The sequence below is a fragment of the Cryptotermes secundus genome, unplaced genomic scaffold, assembly GCF_002891405.2.
Source record: "Cryptotermes secundus unplaced genomic scaffold, Csec_1.0 scaffold50, whole genome shotgun sequence".
Lineage (NCBI taxonomy): Eukaryota > Metazoa > Arthropoda > Insecta > Blattodea > Kalotermitidae > Cryptotermes > Cryptotermes secundus.
In genome coordinates, this window is record NW_019721758.1 from 1,823,396 (window position 1) to 1,836,256 (window position 12,861).

At 38.8% G+C, this 12,861-nt stretch overlaps 1 protein-coding gene across 4 annotated transcripts in view; it reads right to left on the reverse strand.

The window, feature by feature from the left end:
• The window catches only part of LOC111875613 (constitutive coactivator of PPAR-gamma-like protein 1 homolog), a 63,086-nt gene that overhangs the window by 27,450 nt on the left and 22,775 nt on the right, over positions 1–12,861 (reverse strand). For 3 of the 4 annotated variants that reach the window (XM_023871982.2, XM_023871983.2, XM_023871984.2), the window contains 5 exons: positions 11,814–11,938; positions 8,525–8,714; positions 4,737–4,870; positions 4,145–4,300; positions 3,537–3,693 (listed from right to left, as the gene is read on the reverse strand). In XM_023871982.2, the coding sequence (XP_023727750.1) occupies positions 3,537–3,693; positions 4,145–4,300; positions 4,737–4,870; positions 8,525–8,714; positions 11,814–11,938 (762 nt within the window). The remainder of the gene's footprint in view (positions 1–3,536; positions 3,694–4,144; positions 4,301–4,736; positions 4,871–8,524; positions 8,715–11,813; positions 11,939–12,861) is intronic. The other variant, XM_023871985.2, reaches the window with a different exon arrangement.

Genomic DNA, 12,861 nt, shown 5'->3' on the forward strand with positions numbered 1-12,861 from the left:
CAGATGGCACTAAGGTTGTCAGCCTAATGCACCAGCCACCTTTTCCCCCAAGAATATTCATGGTACTCATTTCTGTTAAGAGGCTGAGTCAAATCCAGGGCCATAATTCAGCTGGAAGAATTAAGTAAACTGAAAATCCACCTCACTGGGATTCAATTCTGCGACCTTCTGGCTTGTAGCATAGTGCCTCAACCAACTACGCTACCGGGCCACGCCATATCTCAAGCGGTTAGTCGCTGGCTTCCCACAGCGGTGGCCCTAGTTCAAACCTTGGTCTGGTCAAGTGGGATTTGTGGTGGACAAAGTTGCGCTGGGGTAGGTTTTCTCAGAGTACTTCGGTTTCCCCTGCCAATCTTCATTCCACCAAATTCTCCATCATCATAGTCACCCAGGGCAGGTACAATAGGCCAATCAGTGGCCACCGTGCCAAGTGGACCAAACTGGACTCCACCCCCACTATGCGAACTATGCATATGCCTCATGCCACTTTTCAAATATTGAATATTTTAACTGAAATATCCCTAAACAGAATGGTGTGCTGCACCTCTTTGTTCAAGTTCAAGCCCTGATACCTTTCCCAAAATTACACTATGAAGATTAAGTGAAATACCACATTAGTCATAATCCTTCCTTCATTTATTTTTTCCTTGGCACTACAGCCCCAGTGGGCCTAGGCCTTCCTCCATGAACTCCATTCACAATCCTTCCTTCATGCAACATAAAAATTCCGAATTTTAAAATCAGAGTTTATAACAATCTCAGTTCCAGACATTCCGATGATTCTCAAGGGATATATACAGGGTGTTTCAAAAAGAGCTTTACAGCTTTGAAAGATTATATAAATTTATACAGAGGACATACACAACGTTTTGAACTGTCATAATGTAGCAAAACACACCGAGTTTTACCTCGGATAGTTATGGTTCAATGCGACTTCCATTGGTAATGCAGCAGACGTCCCACCTGTAGTCAGTCTCTTGCCACACGCTACGTAGCATCTCTGGCGTCACTTCTGCAACTGAGGCAGTAATTCAAGTTCGTTCAGAGCTCAACAACATTTACGGGCAAAAGTGGTACGAACACTCAGTCTTTAACAAATCCCCATAAGAAAATATCCAGGGGAGTAAGATCCAGGGAATGAGGTGGCCATGTTATTGGCGCTGCTCTACCAATCCACCGACCTCGTGCACTTCTCCACGGTAATGAGGGGGTGCACTGTCTTGCTGGAAGTGAATGCGTCCTTCTTGGTCATCTTCGTCTAACTGTGGAATGAGGAACTCTTGGAGCATGTCCAGATATACGATACCGGTAATGGTCGTCTTCATGAAGAAGGGGCCATACATTCTTTCTCTGCTGAGGGCGCAAAACACGTTCACCTTTGGGCTATCACAAACATGTTTCAGGGAGACAAGTGGATTTTCGCTGCACCAGATCCTGCAGTTGTGGGTACTGACCTTACCACTGACATGAAACATGCTCTCATCACTGAAAATTACGGAGTCCAGAAACTTCTCGTCTTGTATCCGGTGAAACGTTTGCATACAGAATTCCTTATGAATCACCTTATCTGCATCCGTACGGTGTTGAACGATGTATAGTTTGTACACTTTTAAGTGCAAACGTTTTCGTAACACTCCCCACACAGTAACATTTGGAATACCAGTTTCCCAAGATGCACGTCACATCGACTTTCATGGACTTCGAACGAAGCTCTCCCTAATCTGTTCCACTGTAGCATCAGAAACACGTGGCTGAGCTGGTGGCTTGGCATGGCGCACAGAACATGCAGTCTGAACAAAATTCTTGTGCCAGGAGTAAATTGTAGGCCTACTAGGAGGTTCCTTGCGATACTGAGTGCGAAATTTCCTTTGAACTTGTGTAGTAACTCCGTTTCTTCGAACCAAAACACACAATGAGCATGCTCTGCACCTGTGAAAGTAGCCATCTTGATTTCAACTGTGGGAGTGCTCGTGGTGGTATTGGGTACTACAGTACCATGTGCATGAAACTCGGTATGTTCTGCTACATTATGACAGTTCAAAACATTGTGTATGTCCTCTGTATAAATTTATATAAGCTTTCAAAGTTGTAAAGTTCTTTTTGAAACACCCTGTATAGTGTGTCATAAGAACAAAATCCCAACAGCTGATCTTGGTCAGAAAAAGGGCATTACAAACAGAAATTTAATTAATAATTCAGGAACCGCAGCCTCATGTACAATGCATGAAAATAACGTTTTATCATTACCTGCTTGAATGCAATCAAGACAATTACTAGAAGGCAAGTTTTCTTAGTGGTGAATGTTTATGCACAATATGACTATAATCCAGAAGGTAAAATACATTAAAACTTTTTATGTAATTACTGAAACACAACAGTAACAATGTCTGATAAGAGAAATTATACAGAATTAGCCCACTACTGTAAAGCCAAGAAAAACAAAATACAACATAATACTGAACACTAATACTGGTGAAGAAAATAATTTCTGAAATATCCTTTTCTTCATTTCATTTTCAAGATTTCAAATTTAAGGGTCAGTCTTGGATTTCATTGAACAACAAACACATTTCAGTTAAGCCGGTTCACAAAATGTAATTCTGCTATAGAAATGGAACTGTAGTAGGTACATTAATACATCCAGAAAGTCCTCAAATTCTCAATCAGTTTTCATTTTTCTTTATTTGCAGTTCATCACCAAGCCAGATCACATTCAAGTCCATCCTTTAACAGTTAAATAAGGAAACAATTAAATTTATAATAACTTCCCATTCAAGTTACTGAAGCAATAGCGGCTTCCGTAGTCTAGAGGTAACGTTCCCACCTCATGACTTGTAGTACGCGGGTTCAAATACCTGGCGGAGGTCGTCGAATTTTTAAGGGCGGAAAAATTCAGGGAACAAGTCCTCCGGGAGGGACTTTAATCCGTGGGTCCCGTGTGGTAGCTTTACAGCACGTAAAAGAACCTCATACCTCCAGAGGAGGTCACTGAGCAAAATTGCGGACGTTTGCCGCCCAACAGCAGTCACTAATACCTCCGGTAGATGGGGGAAGCATTATAGATACTTCTCAGCCAGTAGAGCCAGTCTCGCTGGCTGGGCGGAACTGATGGTAAGCACCAATACCGGTAGGATATAGAGGCTGGCAGAAATCATAGAGGGAAGCACAATGGACCACTACAGGTCTAAGTGCATGGGGAAACCCACCCTCTCTAATAACTAACTAACTACTGAAGCGAACAACCACTCATGTTTACCTAACAAATTCCATACAATTATGTGCCCAACTTTCACCAGTCAATAAGTCATCATGTAACTTACCGACTTTCTCAGTCTTGGAAAGTTCTATCTAGTCCATTAGCGAAGCCACAAGAGAAAAATGTTAATCTCATGGTATTAGTATGGACACTGCATTTCACTAAACTATTAGTTACATGCAGGACAATGCCCCCTTCCACAAAAGGCAATTTAAAGCATCTGCTCACTGTTAATTTCCCCCCCCCCGGTTACTATATGCTACACTATTTCAATACTCACCACCTTTCTCTTTGCTCTTAGAAGCCATATACATGTAATGATGAAGGTTGAACAGAATTGCATATACCATCTGCCTCACAGGTCGATATAAAAGATGAATACTGGGCAATTCTTTGTGAGTTTCATCTTCCATTAACATGGGCAGTTTTATTTCACCCTGGCACAAAAATAAATATGAAAAAATTTAAAAATCAAGAATTAGAACAAATCAATTATCTCCACACACTAAGCAGTAATATTCTTTTGTTATTTGACCTTATTTACTCTCATCTCTTGGCTGAGCACCAATTATGAAGATCATAAACAATAAACAGGAGTGCAAACCACTGGACCTCAGTGGTCCCACATGCAAACACAACTTCCAAATACAGTACCACCCATTCACCATGAGCAAGCCAAAAGTGACCTGTGGCCAAGTACAAGAATTCATGGACATGAAATTCTTAAGTACCTAGTAGATTAAAATAGTATTTCTGGAGCTCTGCATGTGATGGTTCTGAGAGACTTTATTTCCATTAGGAATAAAACCACAGACAACAGAAATTGAACCTTGTTTCTCTAATAACTGAACAATTTATCTTTCATTCCCATGCAATGTAAATATGTACCTGTGTTAGAATCTGGTATATATATGGTGACATTAGTCCTTTTTGATGTCTCTCACTGGCTGTACGCATCACTTCAGGTGGTATACTTGGTAGTGATGGAAGTTTGTTGGATGTAGGTCTAATCACATCCTCTGCACCAGCAACTGACTTAGAATTCTCAAACATATATAACAACTGCTGTAGCAAATAGTCCATTATAACAAATATCAAGCAATGATGCAATCTGCTAGAACTAGTCTTCCAAAATAAACATCTACTTGTCATATTCAATGACTGCTTAAATCTACTATGCAATTTTTGTATGTTACCAAGAATTTACTACCAGCTTAAATATTAGCTGTTCATTAAATATGACGAGTTTTAATAGAAATCCTATGCTTTACCCTGAGTTTCATAAAAGTTAATCAGTTTTATATACTTTGGAAACAAATTCCATATTTTATGCTTAATAACAATATATCTGCACAATGTGGCAGCATATGAATAGTATACCATTTAATGTTTACAGTTTAAGCTAGGAAACAACAGCATACACTAAATGAACAAATTCATATCAAAATACATAATGCAGTATTCACACTGTAATATCTACCTGACTGTTCCAACCAACTTCTGGAGTAAGTCTGCACGGTGAAGTGGCACTAGAACTGCTGCTTGAACTAGATGAACTTATAAGTAGACTGGATCTGTGATTTCCACCGTTTATGGCATGAGAATTTGATATCCCTGCCAAGCAAATATTTTCATTAGGGATTCTGCAAAACCCCCAAATCATCAAACTGCCTTAAATGTGTCCCAATTCAAATGCATTCCTCATTAATCTTAATATAACATTATAACCCTCACATTAATGCCTGACAGTGAGTGAGACTGATGACCACTCAGTAGCAGTGCATGACAACAATGCAAGCATAAGCAAAGATAAAATTTGGCCAAAACCACAGTGTCCTTGGAATCTGGTTGTATCCATCCTTTCATAGAGTACCTCAATGACGAGATACCTACCTCATGCAAATGAAGATTCTGCACTAGTTACACTCTTTCTGCTTTTCTTCAATATATGACCCAACTGCTGATGGCAATGGCTAATAAATGTAATGAATACAGCTGACATTTAGATCCATTTGACAGTGAATACAACCACAATTTCCTGACATGACTGTAAAGAAATGCTGGGGGGGGGGACAATAATAAAAATGAGATATTATGTTAGGGACACAATGAACGATTATGGGTCCATTTTTTATTATCTCCATACTCAATTTCGTAGAGACTGCCAGCAAAACTGACAAACATACAGCCTAAACACATTACATACAAATTTTACCCATGAAGAGTTCTATCATCTGGGATATAATGCCACACAGTCTGATGAAAGTCAACAAACGTTTCAGAGAAACAGATTACTTCACTCTTTGGAATCGAAGTGTTGGCCAAACAAGACAAAAGCTTGGGCTTACTCTTTGATCCTGAAGATGGAGACAATACGTTTCTCTGAAACATCAGTTATCTTTCACTGGACTATGTGGCATTATATTTCAGAAGACAGATCTCTTCATAGTCATGGCTGTAAGAACCTCAAATCCAACAAAATTTACCCAGACTACAACAGATGATATAAATGCTCTCCACTACTTCAAACACATTCCTGACACCTCTGTAACAAATATTTATGTGCTGAAGTTATTCTTGGTAAACAGCAAACCTCCCTCGAAATATTTTCTTTCAGTTCTTCAGCTGTGTGGGGTCTGACACGTTAACCTTTTAAATCATAATTAAATCACATGAGTTGAAGTTGGAAGGCAGTACTGGAAACATGCTACTACTAACAATTCTTTCTCCAAACACTTCCCTTAAGGCATCCATGGATGTCTTTGCTGTGCAATCAGTAGCAGATCTTGATGGAAAAATGCATTCTGCTTTCACCAGTCAGCCAACTCAAAAATGGAAAGCACTAATCCACTTAACTTTCTGAATTGTGTCCTCAAAGAAAATTAGTTGGATTATTCTGCATGTGCTCACACCATACCACACGCCAATTTTAAAACCATGTAGTTGACTTTACCTCACTATGCAAGGAAACTCAAGTTTCATCAGAAAATAAAATTAGGTGATGATTGGTTGATTTCAACATCATAAAAGATTGAAATATTCAATTATAAACACTCACTCCATTACCATGACTACATTGTTGCAATGCATGCATAACTGTTATTTTAAATGGTTTCAGGAGTTCTATATAGGTTGGATAAAAAGTAGTGGCAACAGCTCTATAGTTCTGAAATGACTTTATTACCTGAGGTAAACACACTTACATTCCTTCAATATAATCGCCTCCCATGTGTACCCCCTTCTGCCAAATTTGTGGAAGGCGTCGTACAACATCAGCGAGTTCACTTCTGTTGATGTCCAGCAGTGACCGCCCTACAGCATGAATAATCCCCTCTCTTGTATCGTAACGTATCCCTTGCAGTGGTCTTTTCATTTTGGCGAAGAGACCATAATCACACAGACTCATATCAGGTGAGTATGGCAGATGTTTCAGTATCTCCCATCGCCAGCAGCGAAGGAGATCCCTGACAGCGTCAGCAGTATGAGCCCTTGCATCCTCATGTAGGATGATGAGGTTCACTGCCAATAAGTGTTGTCGCTTTCTCCTGAGTGCTGGACGAAGATGATTACGCAAGAAACTGTAGAAGTAGGCAGCGTTTACTGTCTGTCGTTGAGGTACAGTATGGTACAGTATCATTCCATAAATGTAATATGCCACAATGAACATTGCCTTCACATTACTCTGTGTAGGGCACACTTGCTCTGGATGAGGAGAGCCAGGATGCTTTCATTCATTTGATAGTCACTTCAAGTGTAGTTTGTATGAGCAAGCCCAGGTTTCGTCCAGAGTGACGATCCTTCCAAGGAAGTCAGCACCTTCCTTCTGGCACCAGTCCAACAAGTCCTGCACAATTGCATAATGCTGCCATTGTTGCACCTTGGACATTGTATGGGGTACCCAACGCGCTGTAATTTTGCGGTATCCAAGAATACTGTGCAGAATGTGGAGCACGGTTTTGTGTCATATGCCTACTTCAGCAGCTAACTCCCACACAGCCCATCGACAATCGACATCCAGCAAAGAAGCAAGAAGCTGAATTGTGTGGTTGTCAACATGGGGTTGTCCTGAATAGCATCCCTCCCTTCACAGAACAATTTCACCCATCGTGCCACTGTGCAATATGGCAGAGCAGCATCACCACATGCTTTTCGCAGTCCCTGATAACAGTTTTGTGCACTACGACCTCATGTAACTACAATTTTTATCCAGGAGCGTTGTTCTTGTTTCGTAAACATGTTGTTAGGTTGCCTGAACTGGGCTCCTGCACTTCAAGACGATGCACAATGCAACTCAATGAAACACAAGCAAAGCCACTCACTGCACTACTTCAACTGAACTTCTGCTATCAGCTACAGGTGGCGCTAGTGCCACCTGATGCACATCTTTCATGGTACAGCAGTGTTGCCACTACTTTCTATCCAACCCTTGTATAATAGCTCATGCTGAGAAATTTCTTATGAGTCTTCAAGCCTAGCAACCACATCATCCAATTTCTCTTCAGGCAACACTCATCATTTTGATTCAGTCTTCTTGCCTAATATCAACACTGCTTGTCCTAATTTATTTACAACAAATGAAGAGTTCTTTTAACTGGAACTGAAACATCCCGAAATCTTCTCCTAAGTTGTAAGATTTTAGGTTCTCACAGTGGTTATGAAGAGTACAACTATCTTCTGTGATATAATGCTGTGTAGTTCACTGAAAGTTGACAGACATTTCAGAGGAACATATCACCTCAATCTTCAGAGTCGAAGAATAAGCCAAGCAAGAAATCTTCGTGAAAGCATGTGACGAGCAGAATCTGAAGCAGGTGGCTCCGCTTGTCAAAAGCTTTCACGTGGTTTCTTGCTCAGCATATTCTTCGACACTGAAGTTGGAGGCGATATGTTCCTCTGAAATGTAAGTTGACTTTCAATGAACTATATGGCATTATACCCCAAAAGACAGTATTCTTCTCCAAACTTGTCTTGCAGAATCATTTTTATGCAGGTATAATAAATGAACACAATTTCCAATATTCATCTCATGCAGTATTCGAATGCTAAGTGAATGCTTACTGTACTAGTCTAGTATGCTACAGCAAAGCTAATGCAACATGAAGCTTGAGACATGAGTATACCAGCCCACAATCCACAAGCTTGCTTCAAGGCTACTGTTCATTCTGCTGGAGAATTCAGAAAAATCTCTCTGTAATTTAAAAACAGCAATTAAGCAAATATATATGGTAACAAACATAACATATAAATGACTTTCTTGCTGAAACATACCAACAGTCAAGGTTGTATCTTCCTCATCAGCACCACTGGTATGGTTCTTTGCCTCACAGTTGCTCAGGTTGTCATTAACAGCAGATTTTGCCATATCACTCTGGCTACCAATTGTGGGAGGTTCAATTACTATTTGTGGTGTTTTAGTAGCATTTGCCGTAGCTTCATTGTAGGCTGCCAAACTATCTCGCTGTACAATACAAAAATGGTGTTTAAAAATGCTAAATCCAACTAGAGAATTTACTGATGTACTAAGCTAGCTAAGTAACTGAAATTAATCTCCCTCCATTTTTTCAGTACATCACTTAGTTAGTTAGTTAGTTAGTTAGTTAGTTATTGGAGAGGGTGGGTTTCCCCATGCACTTAGACCAGTATTGGTCCATTGTCCTTCCCTCTATGATATTCTACCAGTCTCTATACCCTACCGATATTGGTGCGTACCATCAGTCCTGACCGAGCCAGCGAGTTCGGCCTCTACTGGCTTGGCGGTATCTATAATGCCTCCCCCAATCTATCAGAGGCGTTAGAGACTATTGTTGGGTGGGAAATGTCCTTGAATTTGGCTCAGTGACCTCCTTTGGAGATATGAGGTTCTTTTACATGCTGTAAAGCTACGACATGGGATCCATGGCTTAAAGTCCCTCCCAGAGGACTTGTTCCCTGAAGTTTTCCGCCCTTAAAAATTCCACGACCTCCGCTGGGTTTGAACCTGCGTACCACGAGTCATGAGGTGGGAACAATACCTCTGGACTATGGAGGCTGCTCAGTACATCACTTTCTCTGCCAACTCTACATATATTTGTTTCATGTTTCTTTGTTTCTATTCTATCACAAGCTGCAAATAATCATTACACATGATGTGCAAATACTGGAACACCAGATTCAAAGAACAAGAGTTACAGAACTGGTACCCCTTTAAAGCAAAAAATCAAGATTTTCAATTAGGGCAGCCATGAAGCAACCAAGAAGTTATATCAGTACATGGGGGTGGGGAGAAGGCTGCGAATCACTGCCAATGTCTGATAAAACATGAGAGGGTTAACATTTCTGCGAATGTCCTAGCAAGCAACATTTCATATTCGAAATTTCACTTCTGGAAATTAATTTAAAAAGTTTACTAGATTGGTATGCATGACACTACCACATTACCGTTATTACAGCAGTGGCAGTGACTTAGAATTAAAAAATACGTCAGCAAAATCAATTCTATAATTATCCAATTTCTTTATTAAAACAATCACAACACAACTATATTAATCGTTCAGTGTGGTTTGACGTGTATGTTTCGTCAGGTATTTAAATCGTCTGTGGGGGTTCGACGTCTATGTTTCGTCCAGCTGCACACCTATGTTACAATGCCCATAATAATTGATGGTTTTGCTGTAGATTGTTAGATTTTTCGCTGGCCTGTTGTCACAAGAACAGAGTATAATAAGCCACGAGTTTAGCTGCGCTAAGTCATCGTTACATATGTCTGTCTTGCAGCAAATTCGTGTTGCTTCTGGTAGAGTTTTCCTCGTTCAAGCTGTTATGAATGGCGTGTTTTCTTTGCTATGAAGTTATAAACAGCAGAGACGTGATATGTGCTGTGTTTATAATATCATATTGCCCTGAGCTGGCCACACTAACACACTCAATTGGAATTCTTAGAAGAGGGATGTCCAAAAATTTATTCTTGCAAGATCGATTGATTTCGCACAGTACATACCACCCAGTTCTTAGAAAAACGTCACGAATTAAGGCAGAACACTGTGGTCACCCCCTNATGTGGGGCAGCGTTGGGTTAGACGAATGCTTCAAGGCCTATCTTACACTGCTCAAATTCTAAACCAACTGCTTCCAATGCCGAGATACCGGGCGCTCATATTATAAGGTAAGGTTATAAAAACCATCTTTTAAGATCATTTTAGTGAAAGTTTCATCCTTCAAGGCGTACCATTCACTGCTCAAATACTAAACAACCTGCTTCCATTGCCGAGATACAGGGCGCTCATATTATAAGGTAAGGTTATAAAACCACCTTTTAAGATCATTTTAGTGAAAGTTTCATGTTCCTATCTCATATAATTTAAGAACAATGATGAATAAATCATTTTCGAGCAAAATTTAAATGGACGGCTGAATATGTTACCGCCGGAGAGACGGCAGCGGAATTTAAATGACCGCGCGAAAGGGTTAAGGTCAGTGCCCACTTTGGCAATGCTACATGTTTCGGCTATTAAAAGCCATCATCAGGCAAAATACATGGCTAACATATATACACCACTGAAATACAGTAATAATAAATTGGATACAATAACATTAATTATATTAAAATACTTGGCATAAAAATACAATAAATTAGATTATATAAAACAAGAATAAAATTATTCGAGCGATGTTTTACATCTTACAAAGTACTGTCCGTTCTGTAGGGAAAGTAAATGACTCGTTGAGAATGGACATTACTCTGTAAGATGAGGCACCGACTAAATAATTAACATTAATATTACTACATCTACATCACTGGCATCCAAAACAATTTAATATATATATACAAAATATAGAATACTACAATTTGTCTGTGGGAACGCAAAAAATCACAAAAACCCACAACTGACTCAATGATGTAAAACATCACTCAAAGAATTTTATTCTTGTTTTATATAATCCAATTTATTGTATTTTTACGCCAAGTATTTTAATATAATTAATATTATTGTATCCAATTTATTAGTACTGCAGTTCAGTGGTGTATATATATTAGCCATGTATTTTGCCTGATGATGGCTTTTAATAGCCAAAACATGTAACAGTGCCAAACTAGGCACTGACCTTAATACTGTTGTGTTGTGACAGTTGTAATAAAGAAATTGTATATTATAACACAACAGGATGCATGAAATGAAAATCTATAATTATCACTGTCAACATAATTATTACAAAAAATATTAATCATGAAACTATTAAAATACAAGAAATGAAGAATATTATTCAAAATGATAAGACATAAATATGAAACATTACCTGCACGGAAATTGACATCATATATTTGATTTGAGTATCTCAGTGGTGACTACAAAGAATACTATCTTCTGGGATGTGGCGACCATACAGTGTCATATCCCAAGAGACAGTACTCTTTCCATCAAATGTTTTTCTGGAGGAAAATGGATTTCACTAAGAAAGACTGTAAATTAAGGGTATTTAACACTGAGTCAATGAGGCTGGGAACATAACAATTCAAGATTAAAAGAAAAAATAATAATTCCAATGTATACCTCATTTCAAAAGTGGCACTATAACATACCTCACTCTCTGCAGTTTCAGAAGCAAACCTAGAAGTATCGAGATTTTCGGCATGTTTGCCTTTGGTATTTGTGTGAGGAGGTGTTTTGGCTTGTCCAGTGACGTGTGCTGTATCAGATCGCCTTGCTGCAATCACATTACATAAAGAAGACAGCACGAAAGCAAGTGCATGCTTGAAAGTTGACATCCTTTTTATTTAAAATAAAAATGTTGCAACTGGCTTTTTAGGCTGGAAAAGAGCTTGTAACAATACAACCTTAATTACAACAGGCCTACATTATAAATGAACCCAGAATAATACTAACTTCAGATCAACTTTACAACACATAACTAGCATTGATGATTGCTGAACACATACCCAACTTAATGCACAAAAACAAATATAATAAGATGTTTAGCTCTTCAGTATTTTTCCTCATCCCTCAATTGAAATTAGTAATAATAAAATAACTTAATAAAACATATATAAATTTCATAACTATAAAAGACAAGTTAAAAGCATTTCAATGCACACTTAAAATGTAATGTATAAAACAAGAGAACTTGCAAATAAAATCTGCTTGTTAATAAAGGGAAGGAGAAAATCTGACTGCTTTGTCTATTAACACGTAGCTTCCCTATTCCTGGTAATGAATTTGAAAGCATTCTTCAGGGGGAAGGTTAAAGTATGTCAAAAAATCTGTCACTACATTACATTCTGTCTGTTTCTCACAACACAGGAAAATCTCTATCATGATTCAAAAACCCACCTTAGCAAAATTTCTATGAGGTGCATGGAGATAAGTTTTGTGGTAAGGTCAGATTTTGACTTGAAAAGATCCCCAAATTCAAACCCTCTTCAGATGTGGGTACAAAATTTGTTGTGAGCAGATTAAAGCTTTATTATCTGCTAAAAATTAGACTGGGAATTTCAAAACCACATCCACAATTCAGGGCATATGAAATAAGCAGTACATTACTTCCATTATCCTACTGAAATGACACACTCTGTGACATAAGAGTCCTCAGCTAATAAAATAAAAGAATCCTTCACCTTGCCAAGCAAGCAT